Genomic DNA, 20,005 nt, shown 5'->3' with positions numbered 1-20,005 from the left:
TCACATATTTTACGTGTGTTTTGGCACCACTCTCTAGACATTTCACTTTGAAACTGCCGCTGTTAATAAATATCTTAGCTCTTTATCTTTCAATGCCATCCGACTATTCTCAGTCCTTGTATTGGCCCATGGAAAGAATTATGAACATGAAGCCAATTGTCTGTTCACAAACTTCTTCCGAGTTTATTGTTTCCTATATTAGATTATATAGATCCATTGTCAGGGGGTGGTGTTATAATTTATCCAGTAGGATAAACCTTACATATGTGTGTCATACAAACTAATAGATGTGCCACAGAAGTAAAACAATTCTGGGAGAAAGATAGCTTCTTTCCAGAGGCATTCTGTTATTCAAACTATATACTTAAAAAAAAAGGTATAGGCAGGAGGAGTACAGTAGATAGAAGGGAGAGAGAACACAAACACAAAAATATTTGTAGTATTTGGCAGAGAGCCTGACTTTTGAAGTTGGTGATAATTTGCTTGTTTTATTATTTGTGCCTGGGTCAGCTTTGCAAGCCAAGTTTGCTGGTCCTATTGATAAAAAAACTTAATTAGTGACACTATGTAATTCACACTCATGATTGTAAGTGTTACAAGGAGTGATTGACGAGAGGCGAGCGAATCCATAAGCAAGCTTTTATTGGGACGAGACAGAGACATGGTAATACAGGCAGGGTCGAGACAGGAGCAGACAGGGATGTAACAGGCGATCCAAGAGAATAATCCGATAAAGACAAGCGATAAATCACAAGGCAGGCGGCTAGACAGACGTAAACGAGAAAACCAGGCAGGAGATCAAAAAAACAGGAACTTGGGAAACACTAGGGAAACAGGAATATAAACACAATACAAAGAATCAACGAAACAACAATCCAGGAAGTGCAACTGAGGAGGACCGGGGTTTTATAGGATGCCTGATTGGTCACGGGGGCTGACGCAATCAGAGCGGTGGAGGATGGGAGATGCAGTCCGAGATGCAAAGCGACAGTCAGAGTGAGTGGGTGGAGCGAGAGTGACATCTGGTGGTGAGTAGACAACGGGACACCGACCAGGTTCGTGACATAGCCCCCCCCCAAGGAGCGGCTTCCAGACGCTCGAAAGAAACAACAGTCCAGGGGAGCGGTGGGATGGGAGGGAGACAGGGCGAGGGCTGGAGGACCAGGTCCATGAGGGAAGCCCAGAGATTGAGGCAGGACTGACAGAGCAGGTACCCTCCAGGGTGGGGCCGGAGGCGGAGCAAGAGCCCTCCAGGGCGGAGGTGGAGCAGGAGCCTTCCAGGGAGGGGCCGGAGGCGGAGCAGAAGGCGCAGGAGCCCTCCAGGGCGGAGCCGGAGGCAGAGCAGGAGACGCAGGAGCCCTCCAGGGCGGAGCCGGAGGCAGAGCAGGAGGCGCAGGAGCCCTCCAGGGCGGAGCCGGAGGCAGAGCAGGAGGCGCAGGAGCCCTCCAGGGCGGAGCCGGAGGCAGAGCAGGGGGCGCAGGAGCCCTCCAGGGCGGAGCCGGAGGCAGAGCAGGAGGTGCAGGAGCCCTCCAGGACGGAACCGGAGGTGGGACGGTCCTCCAGGGCGGAACAGGAGGCAGAGCAGGAGGCGGAGCAGCCCTCCAGGGAGAAACAGGAATCTGCGTCATGGTCTGGGACCTGGGGAAAGCAGGGACAGAGAAGGCAGACAGAGTAGGGGGAGAAGGCGCAGCAGCCCTCCGGGGCGGAACAGGAGGCGGAGCAGGAGGTACCGCAGCCCTCCGGGGCGGAACAGGAGGCGGAGCAGGAGGTACCGCAGCCCTCCGGGCGGAACAGGAGGCGGAGCAGGAGGTACCGCAGCCCTCCGGGCGGAACAGGAGGCGGAGCAGCCCTCCGGGGCGGAACAGGAGGCGGAGCCGCCCTCCGGGGCGGAACAGGAGGCGGAGCCGCCCTCCGGGGCGGAACAGGAGGCTGTGTCTTGGACGGGGACCTGGGGAGAACAGTGACAGAGGATGCAGACAGGAAAAAGGGAGAAGCAGAGAGTTTAGCAGTTAACGCCCCCTCCATAAGAGGTTCTACGGCCGACGCCGACACCTCTGGAGGCTTTGGCGCAGCTTCTCCGATGGGGAAGGCTTCGGGAGCAGACTTGAGACCCGACGGGACCTCTGAAGCAGGCTTGTGATCAGCGGGGAGCTCTGGGTCAGGCTGGAGACCAGACGAAAGCTCTGCAGCAGGCTTGAGATCAGAGGGGAGTTCTGGGGCTGGCTGGAGACCAGACGAGACCTCTGCAGCAGGCTTGAGATCAGAGAGGGACTCTGGAGCAGGCTTGAGATCAGACGGGAGCTCTGGAGCAGGTTTGAGATCAGACGGGAGCTCTGGAGCAGACTGGTGTACAGACGTGGCCTCAGGGGTTGATCTGTGAACAGACGTGACTTCAGGGGCACAGTGTGCAGCCCACACACACCAGATGGCAACCGCCATTAGAGGAAGAGCAGCAGCGGGAGGTTGTGGTGGGTCCAGTACTCTGGTTACCATGATAGGCCGTGATCGTGGGATATCTGACGAGGCATGGCACGGCTCTGGGAGGTCAGACGAGACATGACTTGACTCTGAGCGGTCAGACGAGGCGTGATGGGGCTCTGAGCCGTCGGGCAGGATATGACTTGGTTCGTGGTGACCAACTGTGACCTGACCTGCTTCGTGAAGATCAATAGTGAACTGGCTTGACTCTTGGAGATCAGCAATGACCTGACTCAGCTCGTGAAGATTATTAGTGACTCTACTTGACTCGGGGACGACAGCCTTGACGTTGCTTGACGTGGGGACGACAGCCTTGACGTTGCTTGACGCGGGGACGACAGCCTTGACGTTGCTTGATGCGGGGACGACAGCCTTGACGTTGCTTGACGCGGGGACGACAGCCTTGGCCGGACTGGACTTGGAGGCCGGACTGGACTTGGAGGCTACAGCTGTAGCCTGACTTGACTCTGGAGCAGCGGCTGAAGTTTGACTTGGCTCTGGAATAACAGCAGCAGCATGGCTTGGCTCATGAGGATCTGCTGTAACCTGGCTTGACTCCTAAACAATATGGCTTGGCTCAAGAACAACAGCTGTAACATGACTTGACTCAGGAACAACATGGCTTGACTCAGGAACAACAGCTGTAGCGTGACTTGACTCATGAAGAACAGGTGTGACTTGGCTTGACTCGTGGGGAACAGCCGTAACGTGACTTGACTCGTGGAGAACGACAGCTGTGTCTTGACTTGACTCTGGGGTAGTCGCCGTGGCATTAAGGAGTGCCATTTTAGCTGCCCATACCGTCACTAGAGGAGTGTCCAGCACGTGGGCCATCCTGACCACAGGTGGTGTCCGGATGGCGGCCATCTTGTGTAGTTGCTTGGAGACGGCGGCCATCTTGTGCTGTTGCTTGGAGGCGGCGGCCATCTTGTGCAGTGGCTCTGGCGTGGCAGCCACCTTGTGCAGTGGCTCAGGAAAGATGGCTGTAATTTGACTTGAGACAGAGGCAAGAGTTGTAATTTGACTTGACACAGGGACAACAGTTCTGGCCTGATTTGACACAGGAAACACAGTTTTAACTTGACTTGCCTTAAGAGCAGTTCTGACTTGACTTGACGCAGGAACAGCAGCAGCAACTTGACTTGGCTTGGAAACTTGTCTTGGCTTGGAAACTCGACTTGGCTCAGGAAACACAGCTGCAACTTGACTTGACTTGGAAACTTTACTTGACTCAGGAAATGCAGCTGCAGCTCCATATAGCTCTGGTATGGCAGCTGTGACGTGACGGAGCTCTGTTTCCGCCGCCATCTTGTGAACGGACTCCGCCGTCGCCGCCATCTTGTGAGTGCGCGCCGGCGCTGCCGCCATCTTGTGAACGGGCTCCGCTATCGCTGCCATTGCTCGAGCGCGCTCCGACACGGCCGCCATTTCACGAGCAATCCAGGCGGCAAACGTGTTTGTAGCATCATGCTCCGGCATGACCGTCCATCTGCGAATGGGACGCGCGGTCGCCACTGCCGCGTTGTCGCGCTCCCTCTGCGCGACCCCCACGGTGCACGGCGAACCCACACACAAAAATGCAAAGTTTAAAAAATCCTCCAGTGACGAGCGCGGGCCCTCACGTCTCAGTCGAACACGGAGGGGCTGGTTCACGCCGTCACAGAAAACCTCAATTAATATACAGTCCGGGAGAGTGGAATGGTTAGCAATGGAAATAAACTCACGTGTATATTGTTCAAGTGTGTGTGATCGCTGTTTGATTCTGGATAGAGTTATGTCCGTGTCCATATCTGATGAATGTCCGGGGTGAAAGCTGCTGGATCCTGTTGTGCTGGATTGTTCTGTTACAAGGAGTGATTGACGAGAGGCGAGCGGATCCATAAGCAAGCTTTTATTGGGACGAGACAGAGACATGGTAATACAGGCAGGGTCGAGACAGGAGCAGACAGGGATGTAACAGGCGATCCAAGAGAATAATCCGATAAAGACGAGCGATAAATCACAAGGCAGGCGGCTAGACAGACGTAAACGAGAAAACCAGGCAGGAGATCAAAAAACCAGGAACTTGGGAAACACTAGGGAAACAGGAATATAAACACAATACAAAGAATCAACGAAACAACAATCCAGGAAGTGCAACTGAGGAGGACCGGGGTTTTATAGGATGCCTGATTGGTCACGGGGGGCTGACGCAATCAGAGCGGTGGAGGATGGGAGATGCAGTCCGAGATGCAAAGTGACAGTCAGAGTGAGTGGGTGGAGCGAGAGTGACATCTGGTGGTGAGTAGACAACGGGACACCGACCAGGTTCGTGACAGTAAGTAACAAACTTGAGTCTGTCATTCATGTAAGGTGTATTAGAGACTGTACAATGCGCTGATTACTGTTACGATACCAATCACATTAGAAGGCCGATTACCTAATTAACATCCAGTGACCAAGAGAGGAGTAAAGAGCCGGAGTCATGAATTAGGATTCACTCAATGTATTGTTTACGCAACAGGAAATGTAAAATCATATATAGAAATGCCCATTCGTATAAATAAAATACAAACTGCAGGCCTGCGCAACAATAACCAATCAAAACAAGGAACAATATGCACAGAGAGGATGCACAAAGAAAGATACGGTGGTACTTAGATCTTGCAGTGAGGTAGTTCTCAGCTCTGATAAGTGCCAATAGTTTCAGAGAAACATCTACTTGAAAGGAGAGATAGGTGCAGACTGATCACTGGACTCGTTGCAATCCACACACGGAGACTTGAAAAAGATGTCCGTAGCTATATGTCCTCCTCTGTGTAGTGATGCGCTGGATGTGTGAAGTGCTGATAATACTTGAATTATTCGTGAGATTCGTGATATGTGTGTGGTTCTATAATAATGCAAATAAAACGCAATTAGTTTCTAAGGCAGTCAGTATAACAGGTGCTGAGTCATTATAGCTTCCTGTGACTAAACACCGTGAACATATAATATACACAGAATATTATTGTTGTACTACCTATTATTTACAGTCCTGAAGTTGATGAATTGACTGGGTCAGATGCTAGGTTTTTGTGTGGGTGTGTGCAGAAGTGTCTGACCTAGATCTTCCTGAAGCAGCGTTGTGAAGTGTGTAACCTGATCAGAGAATGAAGAGTTAATCTGCAAAAACCGATAAGCGCTACTTCAAAAAAAAAAAAAAAAAAAAAAAAAAAAAAGAACTGAGTGTTGTGCGTTATTCTCCACATATAGCATGATCTGAACCCTAAACACGTTTTGTCAAAAAAGCCAGTATTGTCCACTTTCAAGGCATCGCGAGTTTACGTCTTACTGCAGAAGCTGACTAGCACCCTTGCTGTTTGTGAACAGAAGCCAATACGTTTATTTTATTGAAACATCATGCTGTATTCAGGCCAGGTGACAAGACTGCCAGTCACTTTGAAAAGACACGCTAAATGAGAGGAATTTTGTCAAAACTGACTAAAAGTGATCGAGGAAGGATCATTTTGATGAGTTTGATGAATCCTAGATTAGTTCCTCGATGGAATCAGAGTCTGAAGCTAAACAGTATGTGAGTCTGTGACTATCATACACCATGTGATTTTCTATAAAAATAATTATGTGCATGCTAAACTGTGAGTTGTGTCCCTGTAATTCTTATTTTGCTTAACTGTCAGTTCCCAATCGTTTACTTGACATAGGGGTAAATGGGTCAGATAGCCATGCTGTCAGGACATAGATTGGGGAGGGGGAATAATAATATTATTATTATTATTAGGCCTATTATTATTATTATTATTATTATTATTATTAGGATGCTTTTATTATTAAATTACAATTAGGCTAATTTGCCCCACAATAACTTCATACCGCATCACCGCATGGTAATAGATGATTAGGTTATTTACTCCTTATTGAAAAATGTCTTTTAAAACAGGTCTGTTAATTTATACAATGAATTATAGGCCTATAATTGAAATGATTAAGGGGCCGTTAACATATCGCGCCTAAAAACGTGTGGAAAGCGCTAGACGCGCCGATTTTTCCTCCTTTCCAAAGCGCTCTGTAGCTTGCGCTCCCGTGGTGTCTGCCATTGCTAAGCAACCATGACCTGCACTCTCAATGAAGACGAGTGCGTCGCACCGCGTACGCGTCGCTTCCGTTATGAGCACAGCTGTCGCGCGTCTACATTTGAAATAACGAACTTGAGCGCGCAAAAGACGCGATATGTGAACGGCCCCTAAAACTGCAGTCATCCATGAAAATTAAGAGCAGCTTTATTATATACACTGATTTTCAAAAACAACCTGTTTTATGCGAAATATGTTTCTTCTCATGTTTTTCACTATATGGCTATATTAGCGACTGGAAGACCCGATGCGAACCCACATAGGTGATGATGGGCTGAGGGTGAGCAGTGGGGATGACAGGTGGCAGTGGAGATAGGACGGAGCGTTTGGCTGGCATAGAAGGTGGAGGCATATGGATGCATGTCCACAGAGGTGCCAGCGGGGTAACAAAGACCCGTGGAGTCCTTAGGGTTACAGTCCATGGTGGAGATAATGGGACTTGAGGTGGATGAGGAGCAGACTCAGCTGCAGTTGGCAGAGATTGAGCAGGGGAGGTGACAGGCAAAAGAGAAGGAATGGAGTGAAGGTTAGAACTAGAAGGCGGAGGTGGGATAGGGAGGATGGGTGGGTGTTTGAGGGACTTAGGAGGTTCAGGGCAGGAGGGACACATAGAAGACACCAACGTTTTAGGGCTGGATTGAACCAGCAGAGACATAGAAGGTTAGACATAGGGCTGGAAAGAAACAGAGAAGACAGAAGGCAAGCGCTAGATAAAGTCAGTGAAAAAGACAGACAGACCGGACTTGTAGGAAAAAAGGGTTTAGGAAAGAAGGGATCAAATAATTCCGGACACGCTCTCCATCCACACTAGCGTTTTCAAGCGTTTTCCAAATGTTTCTCATTCACACTGAAACATAGGAAAACGTTAAATTCGCCATACTGCGCATGTGTAAAAATTCACTTAGATGATACAGACGGAACAGACATAAGTTTTAATGCAATTCTTGGCAGGATCAGTTTATTTACGGAAATATCTCATCATTCACTGACGTGTCCTTGTCACGCGCTCTCATGTTTGATCTAAAAAGCAGCTCCCCTTACGTTTAGCTGCACGAGTCAGGAGAGCAACTGAGTACATTTTCTGTCATCTTTTTAGGACTGTAATGTGAAGAGTGTACAAATATATCTTTAGCAGCCATGTGAACATGGCCTAAAAAACAACTAAACTGCAAACTAATGACATATTTAAACATACCATTCACACAGCAGCAGAATATGGTTGTCAGTCCTGTATTTGACTCCTTAATATGGTTACGTTCACACACAGTCTGGTTAATTACCAACTTAGGCCCATTGGAAATATGTGCTTCTATATACATTTCACGAGTTCGCACTTACAAATAATAAACAGAGTAAAAGTTATGCGTATTTGGCGCGCTGTCCGGGAGAGGGCTCCGAGCTCGGTAATCATTCCTGAACCCGGGGCACTCCCCCTGCCTAGGGAGAGGGGTACGAGCTCGGCATTTGGCCCGAACCCAATAAGCGCTCCCAATGGGCTGAAGGTGAGGAGACAGGGTGGAGGAGGGATGCTGAAAAGACTAGAGATAATGGAGGTAGTACTGCTTGGCTATTTATAGGGATTCTCTCTTGTGCTTATTGGATAGAGAGTGCAATTGCTGATGGTGAATTGGCCGTGTTAATTATCTGTGCGTGCTCCTCCCGAAATTTGTTAATAAAACATCACTTCAAGAGTTCGCACTTACAAATAATAAACAGAGTAAAAGTTATGCGTATTTGGCGTGCTGTCCGGGAGAGGGCTCCGAGCTCGGTAAATATTCCCGAACCCGGGGCACTCGGCATTTGGCCCGAACCCAATAAGCGCTCCCCCAAAAGGCTAATAAATTGCAGGACAGCAGCCAGATAACCCCCCAAAATTTGCCTAGCTTGGGCTGAAGGGATGCTAGACGTTTGTTGCAGTAGCGGACATGGGAAAATACGGGAGGAGCTCCTGCAGGCACTGCTGTGGTAGAATATGAGGAAAAAAAAAGGCTCCTGCGGGAGCGGGCGCTGCTGCGGCAGAGGGAACCTGAGAATGGAGCTCCTGCGGAAGCGGGCACTGCTGCGGCAGTGGAAAACTGCGAAATGGAGCTCCTGCAGGAGCGGGCGCTGCTGCAGCAGTGAGAACCTGAGAATGGAGCTCCTGCGGGAGCGGGCACTGCTGCGGCAGTGGAAAACTGCGAAATGGAGCTCCTGCGGGAGCGGGCGCTGCTGCTGGCAGTGGGAACCTGAGAATGGAGCTCCTGCGGGAGCGGGCACTGCTGCGGCAGTGGAAAACTGCGAAATGGAGCTCCTGCGGGAGCGTGCACTGCTGCGGCAGTGTGGGGAAGAAGGCGTGAGGCTCCTACTGGAGTAGGATGCTGAGGGGATGGTCGAAGCGGAGATGCGACGTTGAGGAGGGGAAATTAAAAAGGGTTGCTGTGGAGGATCTGGAGATCGAATAGACAGGAATGCACTGGCATTAAACAGGTTGGCCGACTAGGGTTCGGTGGGCTTCCTTGATGAGGGAGCAATCGGATCGGATATAGCTCTTGAAAGCTTCTGACGACCAGCGACCAAGTGCTTGGATCTGCTGCTGGGAAAGGCCTTTTTGGGCCACTGTGGTTGCGGCACCTATACGGAATGAATGGCTGGAAAAGTTGTCGGCTGGGGTACCATAGAGGAGCAAGACGGACTTAAGGTGCTTTTGGAACCAGAAGCGAGTAGCGGGACGGTTGAAGTCGTCTGTAAAATGGGGGTCGGACGGGAGTTTGGATTGGGATTTCCTGAGCTGGAGAAAGGCTAAGAGGGCTTGGAATGGTTGGATGGGCGATTGGAGGTTAAAAATATAAATGAAGTGGCCTTTCTTTGTTTGGTCTGTTTTACTTTGTTTTATGAAGTAAGAGATGGTTTCGTCATCAAGCACTGCTAGATCGGAGACGGTTGGATGAATGGCTGGGTTAAAGCCAGATGTAATGGCGAGCTCAGAGCATCTGAGGAAACTGAAGAAAGCCAGGATAAACATGGCGTCTAATGTGCGGGCAGTGTGGACAGAATGGTAACCTTTACGGAGGATGGAGATGCACTTGGTCAAGATTTTTAAGGTTATAGGTTGCCTGGGGTCTGGGCGGTTGGGATGGGTTTTTTTTTTGATACCTTTAATTAGAAGGGAGGTCTGTGAATTGGTTATATGGGGTGAAGGCGAGCCGTATAACAGTTTGTGGAAAAACTGGATTCCGCTTAGGCATCCTTTAAAGGAGCTGATTTGGAGGTTTTTGATGATGTTGAGATAGGAAATAAATGAGGTGATAGAGAGCAGGTAAAAATCGGGGAATGGAAGGCTATAAGCAGAAAGGAATGTTTTGAAACATTTCCATGCTGAAAGATAGGATTGGAGGGTCCTAGGGGAGACAGCTTGAAGAATAGAGTTAATGGAGGCTTCAAGGAGCGGTCTTGGGAATCTAAGTTGATGCCCAAAAATTCGATGGAAGTGCTAGGACCCTCGGTTTTGTCTTGGGCGAGGGGAATCCCGAGCTCTGAAAAAAGCTTTTGGGTTGTCAAGAGGTGTGTGGCTGGAACGGAGTCTGGGGGCGAGATGATTAAGAAATCGTCTAAAAGGTGAATCAGATAGGGTATGTCGTAGTTGTTGGAGAGGATCCAGCAAATTGCCTCTGACAACGTGTCGAAAATTTTAGGGCTGCTACTGCAACCGAATGTGAGGCAGACGGCGAAGTAGAATTTATTCTGCCAGCAGATGCCGAATAAGTGCCAAAAATCTGGGTGGATGGGCATTACTTTAAAGGCGGAAGTAATGTCGACTTTGGCCAGCCAAGCGCCGCGACCTGCATCTTTAATCAGGGTGATGGCTTGGTCAGCGTCGTGATAGTGGAGAGAGAATTCTTCGAGCGGGATGAGGCTGTTAGTGGTCGGGAACGGGGAATTATGTGGGGATGAGAGATCAATTATAAGGTATAAGGTTTGCCTGAGAATTTTCTGGTGGCTACGCCAATGGGGCTGACCCAAAAAATGCAGAAGGGAGGGACGGAAAAGGGGCCGATCATGAAATTTGCGTCTATTTCTTTTTTGATTAGGAGGTCAACTGTTTCGGGTTCAGTGAGAGCGGACTGGAGATTTGGGCAGATGAGGCTTTGGGAGGGGAGACTTTCGACACCAGGGTGGAAGCCGTGTGAGAGACCTGAAAGAACATAATCTGTAAAATGAGAGTCAGGGTGATGAAGCAATTCTACAGTCAAACGAGAAACATTTACAGGAGTTAATAAATATTTCTTAGAATTTTTATTTGCAGCTTTTTGGACGGGACAAATCAGACGGGCATGAGCACCGCCACAAAAATTGCAAACGTGCACTTACCGGCAGCATTGTCTTGTGCACCTGCCGCTGTTAAAGCAGGCACAGACCTGACTGTCGGAAGAAGGTGGGCTTCGCCGCACACCTTCTGGGAGTGGGAATGTGGGAGTGGGAGTGGCTGGGGTATCCATAAGGCACGGGACATAGCTGGTGGATTTGGGTTGGGATGGTTCGGGGCGGGAAGGAATGGAAGGATTGATGAAAAGGCAGCTGATGGTAGGGTGAGAAAATGAACGGCAGACTGCACAGGAGATGTTACGGCAGCCCAGAAACACTCTGCTATGGAGTTCGGAGTCCAGAGCCCCCCAGTAAGGACACTGGTTCCACTGGGCTACCCGGATGGCACATTTGGCGGCGAACAACTTATGGTAAGTGTAGAAATGGGAACCTCCGTATGACAGCGCGAGTTCCGCGACTATCGTGAGATAATCGCTGAGCTCGCGTCTCCTTTGGGGAAAAATAGTGGGGCAAAAGCAGCAAACTGGATTTTGCCACCGGTGGGAGCAGGCTCGCGCTGTCGCGGCGGCTTGAAGAGGCGATGGCCTGCTCTCCGCCGGCATGAGCAGCGAGCTCCCGCTCGGAAGATCGAGGAGGAGGGCGGTGGCTAGTGACCACGGCATTCGGGGCGTGGCCCAGGCTGGCTGACGGTCTTTTACTGCGTCCTGACGGCCGGGAAGCCGACCTCGGAGGAGTGGTGGTTTGCTCGGGCCGTGAGTAGGGAGCGCTGCGGCCTGTGCATGCTCTGCCCGAGGCCCTGGAGGGAGGAGTGGAATTTGGATTTTCCCCCGCTTGAAGAGAAGCGTAGAGGTCGAGGAGATCCGCTTTTGTTGATCGGCGCGGGATGATGATGCCGGAGCTGGCGAGCGCCTGGCGGAGACCAGCTACGGTCAACTTCCTCTTGGCTGGGGCGGAGGAGAGGCCTGAAGCGTAAGAAGACGCTGGGGAAGATGGCTGACGCTTGGAAGGTGGTGGTGATGGCGTGATTTGGCGTCTAGAAGTATGAGCAGCGGTGGCGCGGAAAGGCCTGCGGCCACGCAATGCAGCCACGGGCTCGATTGGAGGAACCTGCGGAACGCTGGTGGCTTGAGTGGCGGCCTGGTCGACAGCCTGGACAGTGGCCGGAGGTGCTGCGGGATCCTCGATATCCAAGGAATAATCCTCGAGGAACGTTTCGATCTTGGACATGTTTGAGGCGATTGGGTGTGCCAATGCTGAAAAGACTAGAGATAATGGAGGTAGGACTGCTTGGCTATTTATAGGGATTCTCTCTTGTGCTTATTGGATAGAGAGTGCAATTGCTGATGGTGAATTGGCCGTGTTAATTATCTGCGCGTGCTCCTCCCGAAATTTGTTAATAAAACATCACTTCTGCAAAACTGAAAAATGTGTGTATGTGTATGAATTACTGCAGTTTCCAGTTTACAACATTTATTCCCTTTTACACAATGTATTATATTATAGCTTCAAAACAATTTTCACATCCTGCATGATTTGAATACATTTGAACGTAGTTGTCACATATACAGCTACATATGCATGAGTTTTCTAATTCAGTAGCCTTCCTCTGTACCTCATGCGATATCTTGTTGCGCGTGAGAGATGAAGAGGTATGAACCCTGTGAAACTACGACAAAACAGCTCAAATTCGCATAAGAAAGTTAAAATAGCATGGCTGCATCAACAAATTTATTTTTGTATCACTTTTGCATTTGTTAACACTATTGGTTAGGTTTAGGGTTGGACTTGGTGTAGGGGATAGAACATTAACCTTTAGCAACACTACAAGGATATCTGAATTGAATTTTAATGAATTGGCTGGGTGTGATGCTAAGTATTTGTGTGGGTGTGTGCAGAACTGTCTGACCTAGATCTTCCTGAGAGACAGCGTTGTGAAATGTGTAACCTGATCAGAGAATGAAGAGTTAATTTGCAAAAACCGACAACCGCTACTTAAAAAAAATGAACTGAGTGTCGTGCGTTATTCTCCACATATAGCACGATCTGAACCCTAAACACGTTTTGACAAAAAAGCCGGTTTCTTACTGCAGAAACCAACTAGCACCCTTGCTGTTTGTGAACAGAAGCCGATAAGTCCATTTTATCAAAACAGCGTGCTGTATTCAGGCCAGGTGACAAGACTGCCAGTCACTTTGAAAAGACGTGCTAAATGAGAGGAATTTGTCAAAACTGACTAAAAGTGATCAATGATGGATCATTTTGATGAGTTTGATGAATCCTAGATTAATTCCTTGATGGAATCAGAGTCTGAAGCTAAACAATCTGTGAGTCTGTGACTATCATACACCATGTGATTTTCTATAATCGGGACAAAATTTGTGTAGTGTCAAATTTGACTTTAATCAGATTAAAATGCTGTTTGACCAGTGTGTGGTCTTCTTGAACAGAACGTAATTATATGCATGCTAAACTGTGAGTTGTGTCCCTGTAATTCTTGTCTTGCTTAACTGTCAGTTCGCAATCGTTCACTTGACATAGGGGTAAACGGGGCAGATGCTGTCAGGACACAGATTGGGGAGGGGGAATAATAATATTCTTATTATTATTAAGCCTATTATTAGTAGTAGTATTATTAGGTTGCTTTTATTATTAAATTACAGTTAGGCTAATTTCCCCACAATAATTTCATAGCGCATCACCGCATAATAATAGAAGATTAAGTTATTAGCTTACTCCTTACTGAAAAATGTCTTTTAAAACAGGTCTATTAATTTATACAATGAATTATAGGTCTATAATTGAAATAATTAAAACTGCAGTCATCAATGAAAATTAAGAGCAGCTTTATTATTAAATAATTTAAGGCAGTTATAGACCCTTATCATCATAGGTTAAAGTAGATTAGTCTCTCGTCGTCTCTGAGAGAATATGCGCCGTTAATGTAGCGTTAGAAAGCGGCATCAGTTTTTTACTTTGACCTTCTGTTTAGTGAACTGACTGAGGTTAAGACGTCCACAGCATAAATCTTGCGCAAAGTTTGCACGTTGCTTGTGTGATATCCATTAGCTCTCCTTCATGTGTAAAACAGAAATATTACTAATATTGCGACGTCAACAACTTGTAAAGCATCGCAAATGTTTTGATCCAGAACCGGACTTCAAAGCGTATATCCCTAATCATTTAATTTAGATCGGCACTTAGGAGCGGGTTCGCAGGATGTTTTTTATTTGTATGTATATATACTGTATATATAGATTACTTAGAAACTAGTGTTTGTGAAGGAACTGCAGGGGGTTTTATGAGTTCAGTGAAAGGCTAATAATTAATTAAATCATTAAATCAATCATTAAATAATGGTAAAATCAATCAAAAAAAAAAAAAAAACATGAATTATTTTATTTGTTTGTAACGTCAAAGAACTGATGAACATGCAAATGCGATACTTAATTATTAAAATATTTATTTTAAAATCTCAGGGGTACTTCAAGAGGTGAAAGAGGATCAGATGACAAAAAATGTGTGTTAATTTGTGAATTTTAATGTGTTTGAAAGACAAATAAAAATTAATGTGTTCATCAGTAGTTAATGCAATGTTAAAACACTTCATAAACCTGAAATGTGTTCAACTCCAGGTTGTTGTGACTGCACTAAATGCCCAGCTTTTTAACCCCCCGTCTTTATGCAGATTTGTCACCATCCTAGATGAGGAATGACTGTGGTGTCATCTGCAAACTTCAGAAGCTCAATGGAGGAGTGTTTTGCATTTCAGTTGTTGTAGGGAGAAGAAAAAAAAAGGAAGCAACCCTGCACCAGCACAACCCTGACAGTGTGGGTTATGCTTTAGGTATGAAGAAAAGATACTGATCTGGAACCTTGACAGTTTGTATGCAGTGTGTTTGTTTTTTTTGTAACTACTATGCAAATCAGCTTTTGATCTTATCTGGTAACCAAAAGGTTGAAGGTTTAAACATGTTGTTCTAAATCTGTATTATTTTCTGTCCTGTGTGAAGATATGTGGAGATATTTTGAAGAAGATATTTAGAGTAGTCAGTGCGGATTCCGGACGTCTGGGAGCCCTACGCAAAACTGTGTGTGTGTGTGGGGGGGAGATGAATGTGCACGCATTTGTCCGTGTTTCACTCCAGCTTCAGTCACGTTCACGGAAAGCGCTTGAGAAACAGTGTCTCTTAAGCAGCTCAGTATGCTTTCATCTTGTTTTTTTTTTTTCAACTCTCAAACAAGAGACTGTACCACATTCATGTTACATGATTTGACAAATTTTTATGTAGAAAGGGCAACAATGTACCGCATTAAAAGAAATGAACATTCATGTTTTGATAACTGCTGGCCCACTTCAAAAATGAAACTAAAAATAAATTATCTTTCAGAGCAAGGGGGCCCTATGCAGCTTGCTTATTTTGCGTGTAGGGAGGATTGGCTCTGTGAGTAGTGCTTCAAAGTTTTGAACTGTCCTCTTTTGGATGTCAACTTGCTACATAACTCACACCCCCTCGAGCCCTCTTCCCGGACCGGTGGTGTGTTTGTACCGCTTGACAGTGTCTGTGAGTTAGTCTCCACTTTCTCATTGATTCGTCGTGACTGGTATATCTATCGTTTGACTCGGGTTTGGCAAATGTGGTGCTACCCGGCCTCACTTTACGAGCCCTAGGCCTGGATTTAACTTTGTTGGTTCGTTCTGGGTTCATGTCCACCTTCTCGCCATGCTATGCCCTGTGCACCCCTGTCTGGCCTGGCTAACGTGGACCAGTGTTGTGTGTTCTGTGTACCCTTGTGGTGAGCGTTGTGCTTTGAGTCATGTATTGAATATTTTTCTCAAATAAATCTTGTTTGGCTGTGAGACTGATGGCCTCTTGTGTGTTGTTGCTATCCATGCTTTTTTCCATTCAAATGGAATTTTGTTACACATCGGCACAGATGCATCGTTTGAACTGTTTTTCCTGGTTGGATCCAGCCACACATGGACTGTGTAAAACTATTGGAATTGCTCGTCGACCCCGCTATATTCATCACTCACCAAAACGTCTCCTGAACATTAACTACTCTTCACCTGCATCTATCCCCTCTATCTGGTCTCATAGATTCAGCACATGGAAGTCGTCCTCTACGTACACTATATTGCCAAAAGTATTCGCTCACCTGCCTTGACTCGCATATGAATTTAAGTGACATCCCATTCCTAATCCATAGGGTTCAATATGACGTCGGTCCACCCTTTGCAGCTATAACAGCTTCAACTCTTCCGGGAAGGCTGTCCAAAAGGTTTAGGAGTGTGTTTATGGGAATTTTGGACCATTCTTCCAGAAGCGCATTTGTGAGGTCACACACTGATGTTGGACAAGAAGGCCTGGCTCTCAGTCTCCGCTCTAATTCATCCCAAAGGTGTTCTATCAGGTTGAGGTCAGGACTCTGTGCAGGCCAGTCAAGTTCATCCACACCAGACTCTGTCATCCATGTCTTTATGGACCATGCTTTGTGCACTGGTGCACAGTCATGTTGGAAGAGGAAGGGGCCAGCTCCAAACTGTTCCCACAAAGTTGGGAGCATGGAATTGTCCAAAATGTCTTGGTATGCTGAAGCATTCAGAGTTCCTTTCACTGAAAGTAAGGGGCCAAGCCCAGCTCCTAAAAAACAACCCCACACCATAATCCCCCCTCCACCAAACTTTACACTTGGCACAATGCAGTCAGACAAGTACCGTTCTCCTGGCAACCGCCAAACCCGGACTTGTCCATCAGATTGCCAGATGGAGAAGCGCGATTCGTCACTCCAGGGAACGCGTCTCTCCACTGCTCTAAAGTCCAGTGGCGGCGTGCTTCACCACTGCATCTGACGCTTTGCATTGCACTTGGTGATGTATGGCTTGGATGCAGCTGCTCGGCCATGGAAACCCATTCCATGAAGCTCTCTGCGCATTGTTCTTGAGCTACTGTTCTTGAGCATCTGAAGGCCACATGAAGTTTGGAGGTCTATAGCGACTGACTCTGCAGAAAGTTGGCGACCTCTTCGTACTATGCGCCTCAGCATCCGCTGACCCCACTCCGTCAGTTTATGTGGCCTACCACTTCGTGGCTGAGTTGCTGTCATTCCCAAATGCTTCCACGTTCTTATAATACAGCTGACAGTGGACTGTGGAATATTTTAGAGCAAGGAAATTTCACGACTGGACTTGTTGCACAGGTGGCATTCTATCACAGTTCACTGAGCTTCTGAGAGCGACCCATTCTTTCAGAAATGTTTGTAAAAACAGTCTGCATGCCTAGGTGCTTGATTTTATACACCTGTGGCCATGGAAGTGATTGGAACACCTGATTCCAATTATTTGGATGGGTGAGCGAATACTTTTGGCAAGAAACCCACAGAGTTTGTTTATCATCACTTAGGCTGCTAGAAAAGACCAGTGATGACTCTGTGCTTAACAAGAGTGTGCAGCAAAGTAGTTATTTTGCCCTACTCAACACTCGGTCTTTAACAGGAAAAGGAACGTTTCTTCAGGACTTCATCTCTGACAATAACTGGCCAAAAACTCAGCCTCCCCGCAGTCTCTAGAGGGCTCTGATCTAATGTGTGATGCTTTCCTAAACTTTTTTCAGAGTAAAACATCTCATACCTGTCAACACCCTACCTTGGTTCCTACTACTGAACTTTTCTCTTCTCTATGCCATAATCACAGCTTCTCTAGTTTTGAGTCTATTGTCCCCACAGTGGTTGATGAGATAATCAGGCTGTCTAATTCCTCTACTAATCTTCTTGATCCTGTGCCTACCTCTTTACTAAAGAATTGCTTGCCCGCATTGTCACTTTGACACCATTTCTCATGAGATACACATATTTGACTGGGAGGCAACAATTTGTTATTTATCACAAACACAAATCATCTACCAAATCCATCAGTTCAAATCTCATCAAGGTTCTGTTCTGGGCCCTTTCCTTTTCACTATTTATATGCTACCAATTGGACAAATAATCAAACGCTATGGGTTTAACTTCCACTGTTACGCAGATGACATTCAGATTTATTTTAGCACATCTTCCACCTCAGTGTTTCCTCCGCCTGCTTTAACAAACCGCATCAAAGATCTCAAACTTTGGCTGAAGGCAAATTTCCTTAAATTTAATTCTGATAAATCTGAGGTTATTCTGATCGGCTCTAAAGCTGTTTTATCAAAGCTTTCTGGACAACTGGTGGATCTGGATGGTGATCTGATTATGCCCCCCACAACAGTTCATAATTTTGACATACTCATTTACTCCACTCTCTCATTTAACGATAACGTTAGTAAAGTAGTTAAGACAGCTTTTTATCACCTACGTAATCTCTCTCGTAAAGTGACTTGTAAAGTGACCTGGGTGTGGAAAGGCACTATATAAATAAAAATTATTGCTATTATTATTATTATTATTATTATTATTATTAAAGGTGTTTTTTTTTTTGACACAAAAAACACAAAATACTTTTTTCCTACACTGTAAAAATGCTGGGTTAAAAACAAAATAAAATATAGGATAAATAAAATATAGGTAAATACAGGACAGAACACACACTTGTCACGGTGTGTGTGTCCAGAAGAAAATAAGTCTCAAAACACGTTTAATGAATTCTACGAACAAGGTATACACACAACCAAGTAGCAACGAGACTGAACACCAACTAAAGACACAGAGGGCTTGAGTAATCAACTCAAACACAACACAGGTGTGCTAATGAACTAATTAATGTCAGGAACACAAGGAAAACTAGGTCACAGGACAAAAACCAACACTAAAACAGAACTAAACTGTGACAGATCGCCCCCCTCCGGAAATAGAGAGTCCAAAAAGGGGCGAAGGGATGGCAGAAGAGTAGGGTAAACAGAAGACAGGGGTGCTGAAGGGACGGAGAGAGGAGCAAACTGGACCAGGGAGGTACCGAAGGAAGAAGGAGCCAGGGAATAGCTGGGCGTTGCCGAGTGAAGGATGAAGAGCTTGAGGAGGACGAGACGAGTAGAGGACGACCAGAGCCCAGCCAAGATGAGGGCCCACGGCGGAGTCGCTGGAGCCGGGAGCCATGATGGAGGCCTGGGAGGTGGAACCATGGATACGAGCTCCTGCGATGACGCCAGCGACGGAGACCCAGATGAAGCCAAGCAGACACAGAGCCTGGGTGACACAGAGGATCCAGAGGGCCAAGGCGTAGCAGCAGGCTCTGGCGACTGAAGCAAAGACGTGGTTCCAGAAGACCATGGTGGAGCCGGAGTGACTGAGGATGAAGGTCAAGCCGGAGGGAAGGAGGAGCCTGACAGAGCTGGAGGGATGGAGAGACAAGGTGAAGCTGGAGGAGTGTAATCCCGAGGCGACGGATAGTCGATGAGTGACCAAGGTGGAGCCGTAGGGACAAAGGGAGCCCGGTGCAGCCGGTGGGAAGACGGACCATGGTGGAGATGAGGGAGCATGGAGCCAAGGCGAGTCATTGGGTCAGAGGGCCGAGGTGGAGTCAAGGATCCAGTGGCTGGAGGGAAGGGCAAGGGATCCTCACGTCTGAGCGGAGTTAGCAACTGGAAGACCCGATGCGAACCCACATGGGTAATGGCGGGCTGAGGGTGAGCAGTGGGGATGACAGGTGGCAGTGGAGATAGGACGGAGTGTTTGGCTGGCATAGAAGGTGGAGGCATATGGATGCATGTCCACAGAGGTGCCAGCGGGGTAAGGAAGGCCCGTGGAGTCCTTAGGATTACAGTCCATGGTGGAGATAATTGGACTTGAGGCAGATGAGGAGCTCTCAGAGAATGAGCAGGGAAGGTGATAGGCAAAAGAGAAGGAACGGAGTGAAGGTTAGAACTAGAAGGCGGAGGTGGGCTAGGGAGGATGGGTGGGTGTTTAAGGGACTTAGGAGGTTCAGGGCAGAAGGGACACATAGAAGACATGAAAGTTGTAGGGCTGGAAAGAAACAGAGAAGACAGAAGGCAAGAGCTAGATAAAGTCAGTGAAGAAGACAGACAGACAGGACTTGAAGGAAGAAAGAGTTTAGGAAAGAAGGGATCAAATAATTCCAGCAAAGTTCCAGAGGCCAGCGATAGCTCACCCTCAGTGGCGGGAATGTGGCCGGGGCCATCACC

The 20,005-nt window shown here is 47.4% G+C and overlaps 1 protein-coding gene across 1 annotated transcript in view; it reads left to right on the top strand.

The window, feature by feature from the left end:
* The window catches only part of LOC127155609 (NXPE family member 4-like), a 55,292-nt gene extending 54,686 nt beyond the window's left edge, over positions 1-606 (top strand). Inside the window, exon 5 of the mRNA XM_051097944.1 lies at positions 592-606. Coding sequence (XP_050953901.1) covers positions 592-606 — 15 coding nt within the window. The remainder of the gene's footprint in view (positions 1-591) is intronic.
* Positions 607-20,005: the final 19,399 nt, after the last annotated feature.

This window comes from Labeo rohita, chromosome 24 (genome assembly GCF_022985175.1).
Source record: "Labeo rohita strain BAU-BD-2019 chromosome 24, IGBB_LRoh.1.0, whole genome shotgun sequence".
In the NCBI taxonomy this organism is placed as follows: domain Eukaryota; kingdom Metazoa; phylum Chordata; class Actinopteri; order Cypriniformes; family Cyprinidae; genus Labeo; species Labeo rohita.
Note: the sequence above shows the minus strand (reverse complement) of the source record. Positions and strands in the feature narration are given on the sequence as shown.